Here is a 24,778-nt window from a genome sequence, read left to right on the forward strand (position 1 = left end):
CTGCTTACTAATCCTGCTTCCCTCGTCAGACAGGCTGGTGGTGTTTTCCATCACACTCCATTTTCCCTTGGTCATTCTAACAGCGTGATCAGGAAACTGAAGACTGAAGGAGACCGGCTGAATGATGACCAGGGCACTTCTGGTAACAAGGAGTGTGGTTGTCAACAGGAAGCCTGCAAGTTCTGGTTTTCTTCTGGAGTTACCAACAAGGATCTCCAGGTTCTTGTGCCAATACAGCCTTAGTCTGAACTGTGAGCGGCAGTTACACTCGTGGCTTTGGCATCAGGTGTGGAGAAACAGATTAGGCTGTTGGCTTAGCGTTTCTGGAATTTGTATGCTTTGATTTTAGCTCCATCAAGATTTCCAAATAACTAAGGAATCTGAGCTCTCTGTTAGCTAGGTCTATGTAAAAAGCTTTTCTGGATCAGTATTTTGGTTTCATTCTCAGGCTCCTTAAAAAGTTTTTTTCCGCAAAGAGCATTGTTACTGTGGCACTTGCAAGTCTCAGTAAGCTCATTTGATTGAGTAGCTGTTGATTTATTCAGAATATCTTTGAGCAGGACCTTGCTGAAATCTCTCCAATTCTAGAAGCCGTCAAACAGCCAGCCAGCAGCAGCTCTGTTCGTGCCTCTATTGAACACCTGTTGCAACAGCTTGGATGCCTTTGCACTGAAATACTGGCAGTATTATGTAATTGCTCTGAGTGATTTAGAGCTACTTGCTGTTAATTCTGATGACGCAGAAGTTTGTTTGAACTTGGTCAGAGTTGCTTACCTGTAGCTGCAGTTCTTTGAGAGGAAATGTCCCAAAGTACGTTGGGTTCCTGGGCAGATCCTGGGGCTGCCGCTGGGCTGCAGTGGAGAGTAACCAGAGGGCAGGGAGCGCATACTGCGGGGAGGAACTGGTGGCAGTGTGCTGTCTGCAAGTCGTGAGGGCTAACAAAACAGAATCGTGCATCAGCTAATGGGAAATAAAAGTTTTCAATCTGAATGCAAATATTGATTTTTTTGCTTCAGAAAATCACATAAACAGATCTGGAGACAGCCAAGTGCTCTAGGCGAGCACCAATCAATGCTGTGGTAATTCTGAACGGGCTGCCCAGTTGCCGTGGTTTCAGACAGTTCATTTATCCTGAGAATTACAAGTTCCCCTCAGGCAGCTCCTTTTCATAGTGCTACAGTTGTGTAGTCTGGGTGAAAATCCCGCATCCAGGCTTCAAGAGTGTGTGTGTGTGTGTGTTGGGGAGAGATTGAGCTTAGACCTTCGTTAAATCCATTCCTACTTAACCATGCCACAAGGACTTAGGGGAGTGGTCATCTTCAGTGGAGAGGTTCTCAATTTTGAGAACCTAACTATATTTAATAGATAAAATAGTATTGCTCAGAGGTAATGACATCAGAAAATCTTTGGACAGAGATTTATTTAGTCGCTTTGTAAATCTAACACTTTTTTTCTCTCTCGTTCCTTGCGTTGTCTAGATACTGGCTGCTCTGCAGAAGGATAACCGGGAAATGGAAAAAGGAAGCCCTTCACTCAAACGTTAACTCTGGCTGCCTCCAGGAACTCACAGGAAAAGATCGAAAGTGGCAAAAGTATTGGATAGTGTTTTGACACGTGTGAGCCTGCAAATCAAAGTGTTATTTCAGTTCTTTTTCAGTAGTAGGATAGCCTTAAGGGGGAGAGAGGAAGAGAGGAGGAAAGAAAGGAGAATGGGAGGTTAAAACCTTTGTAAGTGAAACCTAGGCTTAGCCTTAAACTTTTAGCGGAGTGAGCGTTTGCAGTGGACAGCGCTACACATCAGATGTCTGATGAGGGCAGTAAAACTAGACAACATTAAGGTTTCTTTCTTTTTTTCATTGATGTTTTAAAATACCGGGCATTCAGCAATGTCGGTTGCTTTGAAAGCTATTCCCTAGTTTTGTTGTTAGGCAGGATATGTTTCCCATACCCCTAACAGGAGCTGGATCTGGGTTTTAAATAACTGGTGCTGGAATTTATACTTAAACGACGTAAGGACCATTTCTGTAGAAATGCTTCTGGGTTTATAGGCTGTAGGTCCCATTTACCAAAGAGATCATGTAGACATAGAACTACATTCCATTCTGTAAGGAAGAACGTTAAGTTAACTTGGAAAAGAAGTCATGCTAGCAGTGTAAAACCAATTATTCTTCGAGATGCCTTGGAAATCCATGTTCCAATCTGGACGCACATGGAAAACGTTCCATTTTTCTGGCTAGATTCCAAACTCACCAGGTGTGGGTCTAGTACCGAGCTGGCATTATTTCCCAATTGTACTGTCTTGCCTCTGTTTAAACACAGGGTCACATACCAGTAAATGTATGCTTCCATGTCTCCCTCCTCTGGGGCAGTGCTGTTTCAGGGTGTTCCTGCCTACCAGCTACTTACTCCTGTGCCATCTGTCCAACTGGTAAAACTCTGGGCTGAGCAGATGAGAGGTGGTTGAAAGGAATTTTTATAGGTTCTTTATACCCAGGTCTGCTCACGGCCAAAACCAAGGAGGAAGGGCACAGGGGAGGAGTTAGATAAGCCAACGCTGGTGCTGAAAAGAAAAGCTTGTGGGGGATCTCTGGAAGTTGCTGCTGCCATGGTAGAAAAGCGTATATGGAGCTGAACTTGATGTAGTAATGAGTAGCAGTTTATTGGGGAACGTGCCGGACAAATACTGTCGGGACAGGTACAGGCTGTCATTTCCTAGCGTTGAAGCCAGCCTCTAAGAGAGGAGAGCAAGTTACAGAGAGCCAACAGCAGATGCTCAGTGGTTACACCGCTTAGATTCCCTCTGCGTTCAGATGAATGTTGAACTGTAAATCGTGAGTGCCTCTGATTTACAAGAACGTTTATTGTATAGTGTAAAATCTGTTTTATAAATAATTACTACCATTGAAAAGGGAAACTAACCGAAGCAATATTTGTGTTAACTGTCAACAGGAATGACTAGCCCCTCTAGCTACATGGCCATAGGCTTCCCAGGGCTTTTCAGTCTGTTTTATGCCGATCATTCTGGCATTGTCTGAGTAAAAAACTGAGAATTATAGTTGCACACTGCTCAAACCAACCTAGACTGTAAGGGATGTAATCAAAAGACTCTCCTTTAGTACAAACATTCTTTCTGTGAGTGATACTTTGACTGTAATATTAAAAAAGAGCGAAAGCAAGGTTTCTTGGTTAACTGTTTGAAGACTCCCGATCACTTCGGAATACATGTAATACAAGTGCAGCTTGCCAGTCTGTTACCTCATTGGCCTTTTTTTCTGTCCACTTCGTGTACCTGGTGTAATAGACATGTGTATTTTTTGTTGGCCATCTGAATTTCTCCAAAAGGCTTCTTCTAGGCCATCACTTACTGAAAACAGACATCAGGATGTTGACGTGAAAACCCGTTAATTCTCCCAGAATTTGTGTAGCTCTGATCCTTTAAAGACAGGTACTTGTATGGTACATTGCTTTGACGTGTAATAGAAAGCTGGAAGGTCAGTAAGTGGTTTTTAATGCTACTTTTACTATTACTACAACAAATACACCTTTTCACAAAGGGTATGAGAGGCCTAACATCCCAAACATTTGCACTATGCTTTTAAATGATTTATTAAACAGAGACAACTCTTTCCTCAGTATACGTTTTTTAGGTGGTACTGTAACTGGCTTTGTGGTTTAAGTCCTCATTGTAACTAGGTGTGTATTTCCGTTTAAACCAAGTCTAGAAGGATGGCTCGCTTGTCTGATTAGAGTATATTCTGGAGCCAGTAGGTCTGTTTTAGCCATCTGCGGCCTGTTCTCATTTTTTTCTTCTCAGTAACATGTTGAATGTAAGAGTGGAAATGGGCATAGTTGTGGGAAAAGGCCTGCTGCAACACCTGTGCACTGTTTGTTACTTGCAAACGTAATTATTTTGTTTAGTGATTTGATCTTTCTGTTTTTAGAAGATGTATATATTTTCTAAATGATTTCTTTGTGTATATAAGGTATGTTCTTTAATGAAGAAAAGCAATGCAATAAGGAGCTTTGCACAGTTTGTTTTCAAACAAAATGCATTTGAAAAAAAAAATCACCTGCCTGAAGATGCAATTGTTTCAACTTCTCAGTAACTTGATTTGAAAATAATGCTTGAATTTTGATAAAAACAGAGTTGAGTTGTAATGGCTTAGAATTACTTGCCACTGAGCTTTTTAAGTTTCTTGCAGCATACCAAATCTCTTAATTATTAAGGAGGGTTTCTGTAATAAATTCAGGGATTGCATAAAAGATTTTGACAACTTAATTTTATTGTTTGGATGCCTCAGGGCATCTGTAACACGATGCATGAGATTTTCTCCCATTGAACAAGTGTCCCCATCAAAGCAAACTGTTTCATTTTCTTCATGGGTTTAAGGAAAAATAAAAATGCTGCAATACATCAGAAGGCTGCAACTGTCACTGTACGTGCAGCAGATGAGAGAAAACAGAAAACTTCAACCAGGTTAGGAATTCTGTACAACCTGCACTTTATTGTAAAGCCGTTTCGCAACTTCAGTCCGCAATCAATCATTGACGTATTTCGTTCAGTAAAGACTTTTATTTGAAGAGGTACCTTATAACAGCTTCTTTTTGAATGTTTCAAAAACTATAGTGACATGTAGAGAACTGTTGATACATCCCCTGTACATCACGTTTAAATTGTTTTTATGTAGTTACATGTTTTGTTTAGATATGTGTATCAAACTGGAACTTTTTTCAACTGTAAATATATGGTTTTATTAAATAAAGTCATGTAAAGTTATCTTAATCACCTGTTGGCAGCGTAATTCAGAAATTAAAACTTTCTTTGTTTTAAAAGAAGAAAACATGGTTTATTTTGTTTCATAATCGCAGGGCATCTTTGTGCCCAACTTCAGGCGGTATTGCTTTAATTCTTATGTAAACCTAACTTCAGATATTCGAGTGGAGAAGCTTCCCATCCCTTAATTATCTGGAAAGGGGTAAAAACACCAGGTAAAAATAGAACTTAGACACAAGCTGGGCAGAAACTACCTGCGCAACAAGACTGCAGGGGAACATAGTCAAAGACTTGGCTGCCACTGTTCGAGTTTCCTCTGGGAACCTCTCACTGCCTAGTACCGAAGTATCTTGCTGTTTGATCTGCTGGATTAGAACATAACATCAAAATCGCCTTATGCTTGATACTGGTAGACATTTATATTAGATATATTACAGGAGTTGCATAAAATTGTTTAAAACTAGATTTTCTTACTTGTTTTCCCAGTGTTCATTCCAATCTGCCTGAAGACAGGTAATACTGAGATTAGCAGATAAAAATAGATTTATCTTGACTACTTCCTCAACAGATCGTCTTCCTATGTTTTCAGGAGGAGAATGGAGAAATCTTTGATCCTTACACCTTCGGGGTGCTTTGGAAGGCCAGCGTAGCAGTGGGTTACCCCAGCAGCTCAGGACTAAGAAAAAAAACCCTGGAGGCAGTGTGAGGATTAATGTCTTAATAGTATGTTTCAGTAGAAATCCCATCTCAGGGACATGGAATATGCTGTCAACTTCACTTGCACCATAAATTCCTGTCTTTTCCAGATCTCAGATGTGCAGCAATGAAAAGCACCCGAGATGTACTTTCCCTGCTCCTCACTCCCTTTACCTGTGTACGTTTGTTGCTTAATGATCTTTAAGAAGTTAAGAGAAGGTTTCCCTCTCTTAAGCCAAAAGCAGCAAGAAGTCTTAAGAATTTCCCTGGCAGGAATTTGTAAGTAATAAGATAAGAGCTACTTCTCTTAGAGACATGACTGCTAATCATCCACTAGTATTTATGGAAACAGTTTCATAGAACATTAAGAGCCTACGCAACTTGGGCCATAACCACTGTTCTCAGCAGGAGAAAAGCCCCATTACCAAACAGGAGGTTACGGTGAAGGGCCACGATTTATAATGCCTTTTTTTCTTGATAAGTGGCTGGCAGTTTCGCTTGAATCCTTCTACTATCCAGCAAGAGATAGATATACTGGCATTTTGTGGAAAGTTACTAGTTGTGTATAATCTGTCTTCATAAACAGAGGTTGCGAGCTACTGAAGTTAGGGAGTGCTTGAGTTCTTTCTACAACAAGAGCATCGCTGTTTCAGTCTGTTTATGGAATGGTTCTGCAAAACTGTCAGGACCTTAGAAGAATATAACCAGATTGCTCGGCATGACTGCACAAAGTAAGAAACCACTGACCTCTTTGAAGACTGCCATTTCACTATGACAAAAAAGAACAAAAAAAGTAAGCTCTCAATAGTGTAATAACCACTTCAATTACGTTCCGGCCTTTAAATAACTAGAAAGTTCAGAAAACCTAGTTCATTTAAAAGAGAGAGGAATAAGGCGTTGCTAGGAACGTCTTTACGTGCTTATCTACTTTTACCCCCTTGCAAGTGTATTCAGTGCCCTGTGTGCGGTGTGTAAACACGTATGCAACTTTGGGACTGGGACCAACAGCTCAAGTACAGCTTAGCAATGCTGGTCCCACAGGGTGTAATTCCAGCCTGTGGTGGGAGACCAAAAGACTCCACTCCTACTCTTTCCCACTGGGATGTAGCTGCTTTGCTGCAAAATTCACAGCCTTTGAAGACTTATGTCTGGGCCTTCCATACCTAATTCTGACTAAAAAGATCTAGTCTGTCTAAGCAAAGTAGAAATGGATGGACATCAGCAATTAACTAGGTTCAAGAATCACGCAGTAATTGGGCTGCCCATCAGCTGGTTGGTTGCAGGTCTTTCAGGAATGAGAACGTACTCCTTCCCAACTCTGACATTTTACTGGCCCGAGCTCTTTCTGTATTCTCGACATCATCCCATGCCTTAGTGAAAAACGATGCTACCCTCGCAGCAGCAAGAGCTGCAGGATGTAGATAAGTCTTGTAGTTGCTGTTTTGAGTCGTGCGGGAATTTCAGGAATACGCTATTTTGAAAGCGGAAGCTGTTTCCTGGAACTAAAGCTGTGTGAGCTGTATAGTCATATATGTGTGAAAATTTCTCCCCCCCCCCTTTCACTTCAGTCATCTGGAATTCTGACACTAGAGCTGAACAGTGCAGAGGGGGCTAAAATGGTGATGGGTTTATGCTGCTCCGTATCTTGTCCCACACCATGACACGCTGTGACACACCATGACACGTCACACACAAGGCTGAGTATCCCCTAGGCTGTAAAAGCTGAAAGACCAAATAAACAAACAAAAAAAAAACACCAGAACTCTAGTTCTGAATAAGATTGATGTATATTTTTAAAGTAGTAAACCTTTCTTCTTGTACACCACCAAGACAAACTTTGCAGCCAATTATGTTTACAGAATGGGTGAGGGATTTGGTGCTTCTGCAGTGCATTGGCTGTATGCGAGTCATGCTAGGCTTTCACAGTGTGCTTCTTTCTCTCTTCAGTTCTCGGCCACATCTATGAAAAGTAACCCTTAAGATTAATTATTTTTAATCCAGGACCTGCCTAGAAGGCGGGTAGGTTTGTATGGATGAAGTTGATACTGAATTATAAGAACCAAAACGGGTGGTAGAAGCAAGATTTGAATCAGAGTACGGTGAGTGCTCTGCTTAAACAATATCGCCATGGCCTTACAGGACTGAGCACAGAGGTGATTTCCTAGAAGTGTAGGCTTTTGACTGGTTTTCTTTTTAAAAAAAAAGTAAATAGGTATATGGTTTCATTCAAAAATGAGTACTATAATCACTTAATGCCAAGTATTGATGTCGTTTAGAAAGGTCTTTTTCAGGAGTATGCATGTAATATGTTCCCTAGGATTTACCAAAAAGAAGCATGTTAAAAATGAGAATTACAGATAACTCCTTGGTGTATATCTTTTCCGTGCTTTCTTTGCCTAAAAAGGTAAAAATGAATTGGCTTCCCTGACTTTTTTCTGAACTTCCCTACGTGTAAGGATCAGGCCAGCGTGGTGACATTTCAGTGTTTCCAGCTGCTGACGTAACAACTCCAGAGTGTCCACCTTCTCCTCAAAGTCCTGAAGCAGTACCTCATTTCCAACCAGCCCACGTTTCTGCTGCAATTTCAGGGTGCTTGCCCGCAGCCTGTCCCTGGCCTGTTTCTTTCTGGTGAGGAAGTCTCTCTTCTGTGACAAGAGGATGTCAATGTCCATCAGTTCGGCTTCTCTGACTTGGTTCTCAGCTTCCACAAACTGTAGTTTCTCCCTGTAGTGGCTGAGAACGTGCACTGCAGTCGATACCTTCTTTCTGAGCTTCAGAATTTCACCACAGAGGTCATCAAACTTTTGGCCGAGCTTCTGATTCTCTTTCTTCATGTACTCAAAGTCTACAAAACTCTGGCCTTTTAACAGCTCTCCTTGGGCTTTCAAGACCGCTTCAAGGCTTTGGATTTCAAGCTTCATCTTGATGTTTTCCACGCGGACCTGGAGGGGCAGAAATAAATGAGTGATTCGACTTGGTTAATCCCTGCCTTGTGGGGGAAGAAGCGCTTGGGGTTAAAGCCAGTAGTGACAAGAGGAAAGCTTCGCGGCAAGGTTTTACGATTCTGCTGTGCTTTAACACTGGGGGATAGAACTTCGCGCGCGTTGCCCCTGGAAGGGGATACTTCCCTGGGTGCAAGAAGAGGACGACCCCGTCCTTTTCGGAAACTTTAGCAGCCCAGAGGTACCCAAACGCGCCTCACCTCCCTCACCGCTCTCTCCTTGGCCTGCTCCTTGGCCAGCACGCCGTCCACCGCCTTCACGGCCGCCGCCCGGCCGCCCAGCCTCCTGCCGAGGGCTCGGAGGGCCAGGGCCCTCTTGCCGTGCCGGAAGGCCGCCCACTGCTCCTCGGCCCGGGCCTCGCTCTCCCGGCACCTCCCGCTGCGGGCCCTCACCCGCTGCCCGCAGGCGGCCTCCGCCCGCTCCCGCAGCTCCCGCAGCTCCCGCAGCTCCCGCAGCCGCTCGCCGTAGGCCGCCGCCCGCCGCCCGCCTCCTGCCGCCGCCGCCCGCTCGCCCCGCCGCAGCCGCAGCCGCTCGCCCAGCCGCAGCTGCAGGACGGCGCCCGCCGGCCGCAGCCGCTCCCGCTCGCTCGCCAGCCCGCGGTGCTCGGCCAGCAGCGCCGCCCGCTCCCGCTGCTCCGCCGCCGGGCCGCCGCCTTCCTCCCCCTCCTCCTCCTCCTCCTCCTCCTCCTCCTCCTCCTCCTCCTCCTCCTCCTCCTCCTCCTCCAAGGGCCGCGGCGGGGCCCCGCTGGCTTCGGGGGCCGGCGGCTCTGCCCGTGCAGGGGGACCCGAGGGCTCCGCCGGCACCTCGGGGTCCCCGGGGACGGCCTCCGGCACCTCGGGCTGCTCGGGGGCGGGCTCCGGGACAGGCCCCGGCGGCTCCTCCGCTTCTGGCCCCTCGGGTCCCGGCTCCTTCGGCCCCGGCCCCGGCGGCTCCTTGGGTCCTGGGTCCCCCGGTCCCGGTTCCTCCGGCCCCGGCGGCTCCTCCGCTTCTGGCCCCCCGGGTCCCCGCTCTTCGGGTCCCGGCCCGTCCGGTGCTGCCCCGCCGGGCCCCGGCGGCTCCTCGGGTCCCGGCCCCTCCGGCCCCGCCGCCATGGCGGCCGCTGCCCGGCTTCCCCCGTTGCCCTGGCGACGCCGCCCGGCCCCTCCCTTCTCCCCCTGCCCCCGAAGCCCCGCCCCCCTCCCCTACCAACCACTCAGCGCCGGGGTCGCTCGGGGCCCCCTCTCCAATTGGCCGCCGCGCGGGCGGACGGCTTCCCCTCGGCCAATCGCCGCCACCGCCTCTCCTGGCCGCGCCGGGAGCGCCGCGCCCCAGCCGGCGGGGGAGCCCCTCCGCGATTGGCTGCGGCGGGGAGGAGGGGGCGGGGCGAGGCGCGCGCGCGGCTGGGCGGGGGGAAGAGGAGGAGGAGGAGGAGGAGGAGGAGGAGGAGGGGGGGGAGGCGGAGGAGGAGCAGGGGGTAAGATGGCGGAGCTGGGCAAGAAGTACTGCGTGTACTGCCTGGCCGAGGTGAGCTCCCTGCGCTTCCGCTGCACCGAGTGCGCCGACATCGAGCTGTGCCCCGAGTGCTTCGCGGCCGGCGCCGAGATCGGCCCGCACCGCCGATGGCACGGCTACCAGCTGGTGGACGGCGGCCGCTTCACGCTGTGGGGCGCCGAGGCGGAGGGCGGCTGGAGCAGCCGCGAGGAGCAGCTGCTGCTGGACGCCATCGAGCAGTTCGGCTTCGGCAACTGGGTAAGGGCCGGCCCGACCCGACCCGGCCCGGCCCGTCAGCGCCCGGCCCCGCCGGGGTCCCGGGTCAGCGCCCTCAGCGCCGCGGGGCTGCCCCCAGCCGGGCTGCGGAGCTGGGGCACCGGTCCTGGGGGGGGGGCGGCTGGGGGCGCTCGGCCTGGGCAAGGGGAGGCCGGGGGAGGCCTCGTTGCGCTCTGCGGCTGCCTGAGAGGAGGGTGCGGGGAGCCGCGGGTCGGCCTCTTCTCGCAGGTACCCAGCGGTAGGACTAGAGGGACCGGCCTCGAGTTGCGCCGGGGGAGGCTCGGGTTGGAAATGAGGAGGCGTTTCCTCTCGGAAAGGGCAGGCAGGCGTTGGGACGGGGTGCCCGGGGAGGTGGTGGAGCCCCCGTCCCTGGGGGCGTTCAAGGAGAGGGTGGACGTGGTGCTTAGGGACGTGGTCTAGTGGGTGACGGTGGTGGTAGGGGGATGGTTGGACCAGATGATCTTAGAGGTCTGTTCCAACCTTCCTGATTCCATAATTCTGTGATTCTGTGGTTCTTTTTCAAACTCTCAAGGCTTATAACTAGTTCATTTAATTACAAAATAATCAGAGAAGAGACATAAATGCTATGTTTCTTATTTCTATATTGCTTTAAAAGTACTTTGGTTACGCTACAAATGAACAACCCCCAACGAGGCAGTGATCCCAGTACTCACTGGGAACCTGCAGGACTTCACGGTGACAGCGAGCCGACTTTTCAAGACAGCGGTGGACGCTCAGCAGTCACCACGTGGATCCAGCGTCTGGGCAGTGTTCCTCTAACTAGGGGCGGACCTGAGGCAGCTTCCCAGGCTGATGTTCTTTGTGGCTTCACACGTTCCTGATACTTGTGTCGTAGCTTACATGCCCTTGTGCACTTGTAAATGCTTACCCCGACCTAAAATACTCGCCTGGACCTAAACGCGTGGCAGCAGGTCTAGTTTCAGGATTGCCACAACGGTCAGGGTATCGTGAGTTGGTTTTTGAGGGGCGGGGAAGAAGGAGTGCATGTTATACCTGGGGTGTAACAGGAATCATGTCACTGCTCCTCCTTGTTTTCCCTTCAGGAGGACATGGCTGCTCACGTGGGAGCCTCCCGGACGCCGCAGGAGGTGATGGAACACTACGTGAGCATGTACATCCACGGCAACCTCGGGAAGGCCTGCATCCCCGACACGATCCCCAACCGAGTGACGGATCATACGTGTCCGAGCGGCGGCCCGCTTTCTCCGAGCTTGACCACGCCGCTCCCGCCGTTGGATATATCGGTAGCCGAGCAGCAGCAGCTGGGCTACATGCCGCTCCGGGACGACTACGAGATCGAATACGATCAAGATGCTGAGACTCTGATCAGCGGCCTTTCGGTGAACTATGACGACGACGACGTGGAAATAGAGCTAAAAAGAGCCCACGTAGACATGTACGTAAGAAAACTCAAGGAGAGGCAGCGGCGGAAGAACATTGCACGAGACTATAACTTGGTGCCCGCCTTTCTGGGGAAGGATAAAAAGGACAAGGAGAAAACTCCCAAACGAAAGATCACAAAAGAAGAGAAGGAGTTGAGGCTGAAACTGAGGCCCCTGTACCAGTTCATGTCCTGTAAGGAGTTTGAGGACTTCTTTGAGAACATGCACAAGGAGAGAATACTTCGAGCAAAGATTCGGGAACTGCAGCGGTATCGCCGCAATGGAATCACCAAAATGGAGGAGTCGGCAGAGTACGAGGCAGCCAGACACAAACGGGAAAAGAGGAAGGAGAACAAAAACATAGCCAGTTCCAAGAGGGGGAAGGAAGACGGTAAAGAAGGTGAATTTGCTGCCATTGAAAACCTGCCTGGCTTTGAACTCTTATCGGACAGGGAAAAAGTGCTCTGCAGCTCTCTAAACTTGAGTCCTGCGCGTTACGTGACTGTGAAAACTATAATCATTAAAGACCATCTTCAAAAAAGACAAGGAATCCCTTCAAAGAGTCGCCTTCCCAGTTACTTAGATAAGGTACTGAAGAAAAGGATTTTAAACTTTCTAACAGAAAGCGGTTGGATATCCCGAGATGCTTCCTGAAACTCTTCTGATCTGAGAAATCGCATCAGAGGCCCCTTGCAGCCTCAAGGACTCCGTTATTTTTTCCTGCCCTCCCCAAAGATACAGAAACTTTCTCATTCAAAACAGGCAAAAAACAAACAGGCAAAAACAAAACAAAAACCCACAATATCATGGTCCATCGTTCAAATAGACTTTTGCTTTGGATCATGACAAATGCTTACTTGTGACACTTCTCTGTTAGATTTCATTACTCGCTAGAGTACTTTGCTTTGGGTACATTGCTAGAACAGATCTCTTCCATGTGAACTTACTCAAGTCCGATGGTCCCAGGGTAGATGCTTTACTCCTTACTGTTGGACAAACGAGTGTCAGTGTAATCCTTGCTTTTTTTTATTTTTGAAGGTGGGAGATGGTTTCCAGCAAATTGTCTTCTCCCCGTTGTTGTTTTTGGCATAATGCTGGCAGCAAAGCGGAGCTTACAGAAGTCCTGGGCTCTCAGGCAGAGTGAGCAGGGATTTCTGTGACCGTTGCTAAGCTTTCAGAGCGTTCTCCTTAGTAACTACAGCCGGGGTGGTGGGACGGGGGCGAGAGGTCCTGCAGAGAGTAGGGCAGGGATGAGCCGTGATGGGGGGCGGGAAGGAAGGAAGGTGGTAGGTGAGGTGCCTTCAGGTGCTTGCGCTGTGGGAAGGGTTCTGGGAGAGCTGCCTTTGCACCCAGCTGCTCTGGATGTAGATTTGGCTTGAACTGTTGCTGAAACGCCCCACGGAAGGTTTCAGTGTTAAGTAGCAAAGCTGCAGGAGCGCGAGGCAATTGTGGTGGTGCTCTGCTCTGGGGTCAGCGCCGCTGCGAAGTGGCGGGTTCTGGCCAGAAGGGCGGTGCAGGAGAGCGCGCAGGTAGCTGGCTCGCAGCTTTTGGGAGCCTCAGGCAGCAAAAATCGCTGTTAGCTCTTGCTGGAGGAGCCTCTTCCTTTGGTGCCTGGGGTTTCTGAGCACAGATGGTCTGAGGACGCGTAGCTGCCTCCTGGACTTGGTCAGGAGCTACCTCCTCAAGCTCGTAGTGCCCCCCAAGATTGGTTTTTAACAACAAAAACAAGAAGTAAATGAGATCAAAATGCACAGCTGCTGTGCTCCTGAAGCACAGAAGTGTAACTCAAGCCATTCCAGGCTTCTCAGTGCACATACTGTGAAATGCACGGGGCTGAACGTGCTGAAGTTAAAACTGTTGATGTGCGGCTGGCAGAGGGGTGACTTCAGCGCGCTGCAGCGGTAACGGTGCGCTCGGCAGGGTGCTGTGAGCTGTCAGAGGGCTGCCGAGCGAGCCGGGTGCCCGCAGCAGGCGCGAGCTTGCGGCGTGGCACAGCACGTGGCGGCACCGCCTGAGCCGCACCAGTATTTTAGCAATACGTGCCGATTAAGGGAGCGACGTTGAAAGATGACTCGGAAAGGATTCTTAGCCTCGCTTCGTTCTTAAGGTCCTGTGCTGGCGGTTACCCAAATGAATAATTTAAAAAAAAAAAAAAAGTTGATGCTGTCCAGAGCAGGAAGCGGTGACGGAGAGGCCAGCTGGGCAGCTCTTCTGGAGTGCGGATGTGCCAAAACATGGACCTTGACAGGGTTCAGAACAAATGCACGCGCTGGAAATGTAATCTCGTGTGGATACTCCGGGCTGCAGTCAGTGAGGGTACTGTGAAACCTTAGAACCAGTATTAATTCTGCACCTTGGCAGAGGCACCCTGACCAGTCTTCAGTTAGCAGAGCCAGCATTGTCAAAGCAGTGTTAGCAGGCAGTTCAGACTAAAGAGGGTACAGATACAAAGCCAGCATTTCTAAGGAGACAAACGAAACCAAACTCTAGTGCCTTTTTCTTTTGAGCTTGTGACAGTCTGTCCCTTGGAAAAGGGAAGGGCTATGGCCCCTCTGCCCTAACGCCTTGTCTGGCTCGCCCGCGAGCGGCGTGCCGTGGGGTCCCTGAGGCAGACCCGTGGCAGCCTGTAGCTGCCCGTGCGTGCCGAGCAGCTTCACCAACACCAACCCCTTCCACCCGACACGCGCGTACATAGAGCGCACAAGCCAAGTTCAGAAGGTATAAACCGAGATTTCCTCTGGCCTACGCCCGTGGAAAGGAAGCTCACCCTTTCTTTCGAGGATTGTGGTTATGCAATGTGGTTCTTCCCGTACCCCGTTTCCTAGCTGCCCTAACACACTGGTGGTGGTCGGGAGCCTCAGCTCTGTGTGTAGCTGGGAGCTTAAAATAATTGTGGGTCTTCTGATTTTTTTTTTTCCTCAAATATAATTTTTATATTTCTATAGTGCTTCGACACACCTAAGTCTAACTGAAGCAATAGCCTAATGCCCGTCTGAACAATAACTTAAAAAACAAAAAACCTAGGCACCAATGAGTCATTTAAATGCTGTAGAAATTAATTCTGTGCTTACACTTTGCTTAATTCCTCAGCCCCTCCAAAATGTTTCTTTGGTGCTAGACGTAACTTATTGAACATCAAAATGAATGTAAAATAAAGTATTTTTAATGTATGAAATATGGATATCAATATTTATTTTATACTTGCAAGCAAATTCAAGGTGGTAAATGTTTGCTTTAGCAAATGCTGCTCCCTTGGAAAGGGCTTCCCTAGAAGCAATGTCTGAGTGTCAGCTGTGCTTTTAATTTTAAAAGTGACTTGCACTAGAGGATGCTGCTGTTCCATATTTTCACGTGGAACCGATTTAGCCTAAGCATTCCTTTGTTATGAGCTGCTGTTTTGTTTTCTTCAGTTGAGATGCAGTTATCTTAATCCAGCAATTTACTCGAGTTCTGCTGCTTCTCTTGTGTGGTGAAGGGGCTGAGAACAACCATGGCAAACGCTCTTCAGCTTGTATCTTGTGTTTATCAGGAAGCGTTTCCTGTAGTGTACAAATACTCCAGGCTTCGTGTTGCTAATGAAAAGGTGTTTGATATGCTTACCTCTTGACTATTTCTTGACTAAAAATATTCCTAATGATAGTATCTGTCCTAACAGCATTGATGTAAGCCTATGAAAAAGTGACAGTCCATCAGCTGTTCAAAATACTGATCTTCTGCTACTGGTCGAGGCAGCAATAATCCATTTTGATGCTGTTCACTTAATTCCATCAGTCCGGTGATGCTTTACAGTACTGCTTGCTCGCTATGTAACGAAGGAGCAGTAACCTCTGGTCTCTGTGTGCAACCGAGCCCAAAGGGCTTGTAGGGCAGTGCTCTGGATGCAGACCTCCTGCCCGGTCCCAGCAAGCATTAACAACACCACAAGTGGGTTTGCACAAGTCTTTGACCACAAACGGCCTCGTTAATCACACAACCTAAGCATGCTGCCATTACTCTCTTGTGTGGTGGCTGCATCAAATTTCTTTGCGACTGTAACTGACTTCCTTAGCCTTTTGGTTTCCTATTCTTTCTTGCAAAATGTTTTTTTGCATGTGCCCCGGTTGCTCTTAAGCGATGATGAATTAAAATACTGTGAAGGAAGGCACCTGGTGAGCACTTTAAGTTCATCAGCTGCTTCCTTAAAGGGAATGTTGCACTCATTTGAGTGGTGTACTGGCGTCGCTGTGCCAGGCACACAAATGCCTGTGCTGGAATCATGTAAAATCTAACTGATGTTGTGCGCACTCAGTGTTTTACTAGGTTTTTGCATTGTATATTGGTAAATAAACTTGTATTAAAAGTTCCTTTCCATTATTGATTTCATGGCAACGTAGCTTGTATTAGAGCGATGAAAATCGCTAAAATCTTGCCAGTAGTAAGTAGAGATGCGTTTTGGCTAAGTGGTGGTGGGCGGAGAAATGATCTTGACCAATCAGTTAAGCCAGAGACAGCGGCACTGGCAGCTTTGTCAACTGCTCTCTCTTATGCTTAAGCTTCAGAACCACCTGGGCTTTGGTTTCTTCAGTGCCTCTGACCTGTACACTCTGCTGTACGGCGGTGGTTTGAGCTCTTCCTAAAGGCTCTCTGTACTGACAGCCTCTCTGAAGGCGCAGGCTGAGGGAAAGAAACAAATCAACTCAGCTGCTGTTAAAGATACGAGTTTGAGTCTTGTGCTGAGCGTTTAACGGTAAGTTGTGTTTAACCGTACCTTGAATGAAGTAATGTAGTCAAAAAAGACACTGTGAGGAGCTGGAGCTCACTGACAAAATCTTGATCTGCTGTGGAAGAACCTGGCCCTCTGCCTTAGCTGTCCTGCTGGAAAAATCTTCTACACTAATGAAGTTAAATTTAGTTTAGATAAAGAGTAGGGTTTTTTTTCCTTTACTTTTAAAAAGGTACATAAGTTGACACTGGTCCCTTAAGGGCATGTCGCAGCTGAACAAAGGATCCAACTGAAAGTGCAACAACAACAAACTTTCTTCATCCTACTTGATACAGCCACAGCATGAGCTAACTCAGATGGGAGGAAGTTACAACCAAATTCACCTCAGCTATATGGAATCCCTTTTCTTCTGTAGTTTTATGCTCAATCTTTGCCTTTTCATCTCTGTACTTGATTAGTTTAAGAAATTAACTGTCAAGTTGTCTTCACACAGTCACCAAAAATTATTCTCCCTCCCCTATCCAGTCAAAGCATTGATTGTGTTAGAGTTGAGGAAGACTTAAATGAATCTCAAAGCATGATTAACCCCAAAACAGCTCTATGCACTTTGGCTGTTCCTAGGTACCTGTCTGGTTCTCACGAGGCAAACTAGCATTGGTAAAAATCTTAAATAACCACTTCTCACTATGAGTAGCTCTAATGTTTAGTGAACTGTTAGCAGTGCTGCATCTGAATTTTCAAAGATAAAAAAAATACTTGAGCCTTAAGGTAAGAAGCTCCTTAACCCAAGACAACCAGAAGCAAGGGTGAAAAATTCGGAAGTAGCTCCTGTTAGTTTACCAGGTCCTAAATAAGATGCGTAACTTTGATGTTTCTGTCTTGTGTGTTAAACACGTGGGCTTTGAGGACGTAAGAGGACAGACACTTTGTGAGCTGTGTAATTTGCCAAGTCCCATCCACTCGTACCCAGGTGACCAGACCAATGCAGAACAAAGCATTCTGTTAATCGCCGTACCGTATTTTAGCCTGATTCTGCACAACCAGGAGCAGCAGGTGGAGCTAAACATGACAAGAGCTGCATGTGGGCAAAGCTCCGTTGCAGCCTAAGACCCAAGATGAATAAATGAAAGAAATGGAGATGAAACAGTTCACGTTTTTGTTTGAGCCACTTACATGCAATTATTTATGTAATTCTAAACTATAGTAGATACCAAACTCTCAGCTACTCACTTCTTTAGGTATTCTGACTTTCAGCAGGGTTTTACCTACAGTTTGCATAACAAACTGACTGTAGAGCTTGGAAGTTACAAGACTATCAAAATTGTTTAAACCAATTTATACAATATTAAATTAAAAATCCAGAGATAGGATAAGTTCTATTGGTTCGTCAATGCCATACAAGTATTAGATGGTTTTTGTGAGTCAACTCTACTGGAGAACTAACAGGGCTGAACAGTTACAAAGAACGTCTGCTCTCCACTGCCTTTTATTTACAGGTCAGAAGTCACAAAGGTTTCAGTTTCAGATGTTGAGAGACTATTTCTGAATAGGCATACTATAAAAAAAACAAACAAACATATACATCAGCATGCAAAAGCTGATGGATACTCGCAGAGAACTGGTCATCTGTACTACCTCACCTGCTTCTGCAACGTTAGGTTCTAAAAAACAAAAGGAACTGTTTGAACCACTTTCAGTCTACGCCGTGATAAACGTGAGATTGCAAAGTTCATGTGAGTGTTTACTTCCTTTCAATGTAATGCACCGTCAGTAGCCATGGTTGTAGTAAGTGTTACTCAAAGAAGAGAGCTTAAAGAACACCACTGTTGAAGGCCACTAAGCAACAGAAATTCATTGTTTGCTTCATTTTGACTGGGAGACCTCAACGGATTCATTGAAACCTCCTGTGGGACAGGGGAATAAGGAAAGCATGATGTAAGAGAAAAACCATCCAGCTGTTTAATAATTGTATGGCATTTTAGATTCTCTGATTAAGCAGCTAAGCGTCTTTCACAACACCCACCAAGGCAGGCCGCAGCGTACGCCCGTGCAGCTTATAGCCAATCTTGGATACTAATGCGATAGTGCCCGGCTCCTTCCCCTCCATGGGAGCGTGGAACAACGCTTCGTGTTCGTAGGGATCAAACTTGGCTCCGACAGGATTCAGTCTGAGCAGGCCGTGTTTTTTGAACACTTTCTGAATCTGTACTTCTGTCATGACAAGACCCTCATACAAGCTCTTCAGGTGAGGATTTTCATCCTTAATTTCTTCCTTTGGAACGCTTTCTGTTGCTTTCTCCAAAATGTCTGCAACTTCTAGTAAGTCCTTACAGAAGCTCTGAATCCCTAAAAAGAAATAGAAGGGGCAGGAACAGGATTAGTCTGGTGAGGGAAGCAAGCATTAAAAAACCAACAACAAAAACAGGTAAACACAAACCAAACACCACAGCATTAACCTGTAATCTTTTAGGTTACTGAGAAGGTGTAACACAGTAAACATTTGGGATTAAAAAATCCTTCCTGGTTTTGCTCGATACAGAATTATTACAGACACCATAAAACCCCACCTCTAGCTATATGTAAAAAAGTATCTCAACTAATACTTAGAAGAGCTGAAGCTGGCGAATTAACAGTTAACTGTTAATTAATATTAATAGAAGTTACCAAAACCTTCAGATGGCTTCATGTCATTTCCTCATGTTAAGGAACGTATCTTTTGCCTCTTCCATTGGGGGATTCACCTGAAGTCCAAAGCATTGTGTTGCCCTACTCCTCCCCTTTAATCTGACGCGCTAAGAATACTTGCAGAAGAAAAAGCTTGTAGTCAGACCGATGAGGGCTCTGAAGAGATGAACAGGCTTCTTCCTTGAATGAAGGAACTCACATCTCTTCCCTCTCACTACAAACCACTTTTACAGTGAGTCAGAAGCTGATCTTCACAAGTAGTGAGTAATTCCTAAACTAACAGCAGCCCGTGTCCTGAAGCTGATCTCTGGCTCACTCTAGAAGAATCCAGACTAATCTCACTTCAGGTAAACTGCCTCAAGCAACCATGAGAGCTCAAAACAACTTAGTTGAATAACATTTCTACATAGAGGTAAGGCAATGACAAAGTACACTGCATTTTGGTAGCCTTCATCGTTTCTTCTCTTCATCACACTCAGCCTTTTTAATTCTTACTTCCCCCCCGCCCCTTACCAAGAAGGAATAGCAGCATTACCAGAGGACAAGTCTGGTTTAAACAAAATGAACTACAGAAGCACCTTGCGAGATCTACAGGGATCAACTAGTTCTCAGGAAAAAGTCACTTTAACAACCGCACAACTCTTTGGAGACTTGAGCTCTTTAGAGAGCTGTAACGAAAAGCATCCAGTTAGTTCCAAAAATATTAACACATGAATCAAAACTTTAAATTTAGCCTAAAACTATGGTGAGGGCTTAAGTGTCTAAAGCACGTATTAACAAGTTGTCCAGTGATCTGGATCAAACCTAACAGCCAGACTCTTCAAGAAGTTTCTTGTTGTTTTTTTGTTTGTTTGAATTATCTCTCTAGATATCTGTGACTGCACCTCTGTGGATTTACGCAAGTCTCAAACAGAGTTTCTCTTCCCTAACAGAAAGAGCAATCCTGTACGAATGAGAAAACTTATAATCATGCAGATTATCTTTAATTTACTTTTCATGAGAAGTTGCATTTGAATATTTATTTCTATGATAGTATCTCTGGACTCAGATATGACTCAAGGCCCTTCTGCAATACACAGCACACTAGTGAGACGGTGCTTACTGAGAAAGAATTTCAGGATGAAGCATTCAAACATCCATAAAAATTGTACAATACCATGCAACTGAGTGATTTTTTTAAACATGCACATTAACTGAAAATCCTGCATGCAGAAATTAGAACTTCTGCATTCAGAATAAGACTATACAGTTGTGTGTAGTGTGGCAAAAGAGGGTAACTAATTTTTCAAGTTGGAGTGACAGTCAAAAACTTAAATGATATAGCACTCCTCTGCTACAGAGTTTTCACACAACTCTGTAAAACAGAAATTGTTTTGAAATGTCAAAAAGCTCTATCAGATGTCAGCGACTCTTGAAGAAAGGCGCACTTCTAGCATGCCTCAAAACCAGTGAGTGTACATTCCTAGCAGTGTACTACCTCTATTGGAAAGCTATGGCCTTCAACAGAACAGGGATGTTATTCAAATGTAAAAGGTAAAACAAACAAACAAAAACAACGATAACAACAAAGCAGCGAAAAAGATAAAGCTAGTATTCCATGCTCTTGGTTGTTTTTTTGCACTATTTTGAGACCAAGCACGTGAAAATGGCAAACTTCACGCTGCAAACCTTACTAAAGAAAAATCTAAAATGCAATGCACGTAGGAATCACGTCAAATTTAAAGAAAATTTCAAATTGTTGGCTACAGCTTGCTCAGTCTCGCCATTGTCTAGAGTAAGATGATTACAATTCTGATACAAAGCAAGGAACCATTTAAACCTCTTTCCCTCAAGTACATCTTTTCTAAAGCCAGTATCCAGAATAACTGGAAAGTACAACTTGTCAAAACTGCTGGACAGTCAGCTCAATTTTTCAGGCTTTGCACTTTATCTTGTTATTCCTGTGTCTTATAGTCAAAAAGAGCCTCCACTGACCATATAACTTCGCCTCTTCTACTAGTTTCTGGCTTCTTTGCCTCACATTTTCTGCATCTGCCAAGGCACGCTTGTACTTGTCCTGAAGAAGAAAAACAAGTTACAGAAGAGATTTCACTCCAAGCGGTTGAGTAGTTGACGATAATTCAAAACTGAAAATTCAGTATAAAACATTTAAAAAAAAAAAAAAAAAAACCAGTTACATTGCCCAAATCCTGCCTAAAAAGCAATCTGAAGACAACATGGCAATTATCACAGCATCCTTCTTACAAAGGCAAATGTTTGCTTTGTGTCAGTGCAGACGGAAGTGAGGGAGAGAAAGTACGACAGACTTCCAGGCTCAGTATTTGTTAACAGCTTAGCTGGAAAAATTTTTAACGCTATGAAGTGTTAATACATGAAACTTTCTGAATTGAAGACTTCTGTTTTTTCTGGTAGGTGTTCACAGAAAGCCTTCATAAGCCATAAGGTATTCTGACACCGTGGCAAAAAAGATTCAACCCAACCATTACTTTCAAACTGTCTCTTCCCTCTACATACGTACCACAGAGTGTCCTCCAAGTTTTTCAAACCTTACAAACTACAAAGCCTGCCTCTGTTTATCAGGTTAAGCTTAGGTGTGTTCCTAGCAAGATGTCCATGCAGTAAATGTACTAAGAACTAAATTCTATAAGCTTTGGCATTTGAGGTTGAGTGCTCCACGATCTAAGCCAAAACTCTGCGTTGGGCTTTCACACTCAGGAAGCTAAACTTTCATGTCCAAGTGAAAAATTACAAAACAGATTAAAAATAGCCAGTAAGTTGACTGAATTGACTGAAGAGACCTCTTAGGTAGCCAATAGCAAATGCTGTCAATAGAAGCATTAAAGGACATCTCTGTTTTGTCCTTCAGTGTTTTGGTAAGGGCAGCAGAAAGGAATCTCAGTCCACTTATGACGTATAGGCACTGCTTCCACAGAACATTCTGGGCTACCTCCCTGAGTCCCACATGCTCTAGAAAGATGCTTTACGTAAAGCACTCATCCAGAAAAACAATGCCTTTATTTAATCCACATCTGCCACCTCTCAGGGCATTCTTCACTCTCTGCTAAGTCATGCACAAGATGGAATGCAAGATGCTTTAGGCCAGATAGGGAACACAACATGCTAGTCTTGTGTTTAAAGACATCTCCAAAAGAGATGGGTTGAAACTCTCACTTTGAAAGCACGTAATAAGTACAGTATTATACAAAAGCTAAGAATCATTAACTCTAACCTTTGGAAGAGTCAGCAGCTGTTTTCAGAAATCTACAAAAATACACACCTCAAAAGCATTCTAACCCTTAAATGAACTTCCGAAAATTATTTCTTCACTGAGCAAAAATCTCAGTGTAATGAAATCAGTGAAACCAAGTAACAAATTTCCAGGCTGAAGGAGGTCCAATTACATTCAGAAATCAGAATGAAACTGCCCAGAGTCATTTTGGACCAGGAAGGGCTGCATCTCAGGTCTCGCAATGTATCTAAGCTTACGTTTAAAGAACTCTCTGAGTTACAGCTTCATTACATCAGCTACACCGCAGTCACGTTACTGTGTGCAGACCGTGCACTGAGAAGCTGTCATCAAGACAGTTAGGCGTGCAGTTCGGGAGGTACGCAAACCGACCACCACAGGACACTCACGGTGACTTCCTTCAGCTGCTCCTCCAGCTTGGCCTTTTCCTCAGTTAACATCTTTTCAGCGGGGCTGGCTTCAGCCTTCTGCTCATTGTGGCTCTGGTCCTCATCCACGTTCTGGCCGGGGTTTTTCTGTTGTGTCGCCACACAGAGCAGTCGCGGAGATGTCCTAAGGCAAAGAAAGATGAAAATAACGTTAAACGGGTGCCTGCTTTGTAAGAGATTAGCACTTCCTGGACATAGTGAGCGCTTCACCTCATAAATGGGACATTTCGCCTCACAAATCAACACTTACAGGACCCTCACGTTAAAGCACGAACTAACACGACGATTCTCGGTCTGCGGCGTTAGTTTTCGGCCCGTTCCGCTGCCGAACCGAGCCCAGGTCACCGTTCAGCCGCAGCAGGCCGCCCCCGGGGCACGGTTTCCCCTCCCCACCGCATCCCACACGCGACACTGAGCCCAGGCCGGCCCCGGGGCGCTGGCTCACGGCTCGCTGACGCTTCCCAGCCCCGTTTAACCCGGCCCGGGGCCGGGGGAGCCCGGCCTGGCCCTGCCATCCTGGCGCGGACACGATCGCGGCCTGGGCCCGGGCCCGGGCCCGGCCCCGGCCCCGGCGGCGCTCCCTCACCTCAGCGCCCAGCCCAGCAGCGGGGAGCGCGAGCGCAGCGCGCCCCGGGCCGCCACCGCCGCCATGGCTCCTGCCTGCCTGGCCGCCGCCAATCAGCGAGCAGACGGGCCGTGAGGGACGCGGCCGGCGGCCAATCCGCGAGGAGGATGAGGGCGTCAGGCCATAAGGAAGGGAGGGAGGAAGGGAGGGCAGGGGGCGGGACTTGTAGCTCTTCCGGGCAGTCTGTGGGGGGAGGTGGGGGCGGTGGCGGCCATTTTGTGTGGGAGGGAGGAGGAGGGGGACGGGAAGGGGGCGGCTCTGCGCCTGGCGGGCGGGCGGGCGAGCAGGCAGGCAGGGCTGTCCTCACCCCGTTGCGGGGCTGTAAGTGACAGGAGAGACAGCTGGCCTGGCGCTGGCTGAGGTCAGGATGGGGTCTCCTGTCAGAGCTGGTCAGCCTAAAAACGAGGAGGTTGGGTAGCCGTAGGTGGTGCAGTCTGTACATCTGAATCTGCAGCTGTGACTGACAGTGGGGAGCTGAAGCTCAGTTTTTGTGACTGCTGAGTGCCCTCGTTACTAGTAATACCTCCTTGGGACGCTAGGCTGTGGGAGAGGCCCTTTTTCCTTGTTGGAATTGTCTGTGGTTTGTTTTCGAACTTCCACTTGGAGCTTGTCATCATATGTGTGTATACATGTCCACTGTGGCTGGTTTGTAACACACTGTTTGGACAACAATCACAATCTAAAATCTTGAATTTTTTGTTGAAAAGGATAACGCTGGTAACACTTTCAAACACAGCAGCCTGCTTGTGCAACTCATTTTTACTGGTGTCCTGTGTAACTGGAGGCCACAGAAATCCAGCCTGGTGATACCCGAATGACCTCTTAACCTCATCACTCCTGTCAGTTGTTTTGTGATCATAATTTTCAAGAGAACGAAAGCCACACACATGTATTGCATGGTCCCAAAGTGAGAGCTAGATTACTCACAGGTGCCTGAACACCAGCTGTTCACTTGATTTCTGCAGGCATTTCTGCACTTTCCAAAATAAGTCTGAAGGATAAAGAAGATGCAGATACGATAATGCAAGTTCAGTAAATGATACATTCAAGTGTATGATTAAAGTGTTACTAAAAAGAAGCTGCAGAAGAAATTTCTAGTTTGCCACATGAGAATCCTGCAAAAGCTAGGACCTTGCTAAGTTAAATCAAACTTTGACAGACTGCACTAAGTTTTCATCACAGCTTTCATTTGGGACAGTTTGCTCATCTATGATGTGCCACTTCATAGCCTCTGCAGAAAGGAGGATAAATGATTTAACAGGGCCAGTGGCCTTTTATCATGACAATTGTTATATTCCAAAGAGACTTGTCGCTTACAGTTACCTTGAGGTGCGTTTCTGCTCCTGAGGGACAATTTGGAAGAGCCAGAAGCACACCATTAACAGTCTTGGGTGACAACAGGCAACATCTCCAAGAGCAGAATTAAGCAAATAGTTTTGCAGTCTGGTAGTCATTGTTTTGAGATGTGAT

General features: G+C 46.7%; 4 protein-coding genes across 5 annotated transcripts in view; 2 read left to right on the top strand and 2 right to left on the bottom strand.

The window, feature by feature from the left end:
* Positions 1–4,779, top strand: part of TBC1D14 (TBC1 domain family member 14) — a 66,783-nt gene extending 62,004 nt beyond the window's left edge. For both annotated transcript variants that reach the window (XM_040555623.1, XM_040555624.1), the window contains one exon: positions 1,479–4,779. In XM_040555623.1, the coding sequence (XP_040411557.1) occupies positions 1,479–1,544 (66 nt within the window). In that variant the 3' untranslated portion in view covers positions 1,545–4,779. The remainder of the gene's footprint in view (positions 1–1,478) is intronic.
* A 2,463-nt stretch (positions 4,780–7,242) lies between these two features.
* CCDC96 (coiled-coil domain containing 96) lies at positions 7,243–9,563 on the bottom strand. Its single transcript, XM_040555502.1, has 2 exons — positions 8,673–9,563; positions 7,243–8,412 (listed from the first exon to the last, which is right to left on the bottom strand). The coding sequence occupies exons 1-2, from the start codon at positions 9,561–9,563 to the stop codon at positions 7,867–7,869; spliced, it is 1,437 nt and encodes a 478-aa protein (XP_040411436.1). The 3' UTR covers positions 7,243–7,866.
* Positions 9,564–9,888: 325 nt separating this feature from the next.
* Positions 9,889–16,633, top strand: TADA2B (transcriptional adaptor 2B). Its single transcript, XM_040555625.1, has 2 exons — positions 9,889–10,200; positions 11,283–16,633. The coding sequence occupies exons 1-2, from the start codon at positions 9,931–9,933 to the stop codon at positions 12,273–12,275; spliced, it is 1,263 nt and encodes a 420-aa protein (XP_040411559.1). The 5' UTR covers positions 9,889–9,930; the 3' UTR covers positions 12,276–16,633.
* Positions 16,634–18,259: 1,626 nt separating this feature from the next.
* On the bottom strand, positions 18,260–23,415 carry GRPEL1 (GrpE like 1, mitochondrial). Its single transcript, XM_040555626.1, has 4 exons — positions 23,270–23,415; positions 22,645–22,807; positions 20,983–21,064; positions 18,260–18,669 (listed from the first exon to the last, which is right to left on the bottom strand). The coding sequence occupies exons 1-4, from the start codon at positions 23,332–23,334 to the stop codon at positions 18,323–18,325; spliced, it is 657 nt and encodes a 218-aa protein (XP_040411560.1). The 5' UTR covers positions 23,335–23,415; the 3' UTR covers positions 18,260–18,322.
* Between the last annotated feature and the right edge of the window lie 1,363 nt (positions 23,416–24,778).

Source organism: Cygnus olor, chromosome 4 (assembly GCF_009769625.2).
Source record: "Cygnus olor isolate bCygOlo1 chromosome 4, bCygOlo1.pri.v2, whole genome shotgun sequence".
NCBI classification, from domain to species: domain Eukaryota; kingdom Metazoa; phylum Chordata; class Aves; order Anseriformes; family Anatidae; genus Cygnus; species Cygnus olor.

Excerpts from the sequence above, each read along its gene's own strand:
- GRPEL1 (XM_040555626.1), bottom strand. The coding sequence starts at position 23,334 with ATGGCGGCGGTGGCGGCCCGGGGCGCGCTGCGCTCGCGCTCCCCGCTG. Across the intron at positions 22,808-23,269 it reads CTGCTGGGCTGGGCGCTGAG|GACATCTCCGCGACTGCTCT; the intron begins GTGAGGGAGCGC and ends TCTTTGCCTTAG. Across the intron at positions 21,065-22,644 it reads AGCAGCTGAAGGAAGTCACC|GACAAGTACAAGCGTGCCTT; the intron begins GTGAGTGTCCTG and ends TTTCTTCTTCAG.
- CCDC96 (XM_040555502.1), bottom strand. The coding sequence starts at position 9,563 with ATGGCGGCGGGGCCGGAGGGGCCGGGACCCGAGGAGCCGCCGGGGCCC. Across the intron at positions 8,413-8,672 it reads AGGAGAGAGCGGTGAGGGAG|GTCCGCGTGGAAAACATCAA; the intron begins GTGAGGCGCGTT and ends CTGCCCCTCCAG.
- TADA2B (XM_040555625.1), top strand. The coding sequence starts at position 9,931 with ATGGCGGAGCTGGGCAAGAAGTACTGCGTGTACTGCCTGGCCGAGGTG. Across the intron at positions 10,201-11,282 it reads AGTTCGGCTTCGGCAACTGG|GAGGACATGGCTGCTCACGT; the intron begins GTAAGGGCCGGC and ends TTTTCCCTTCAG.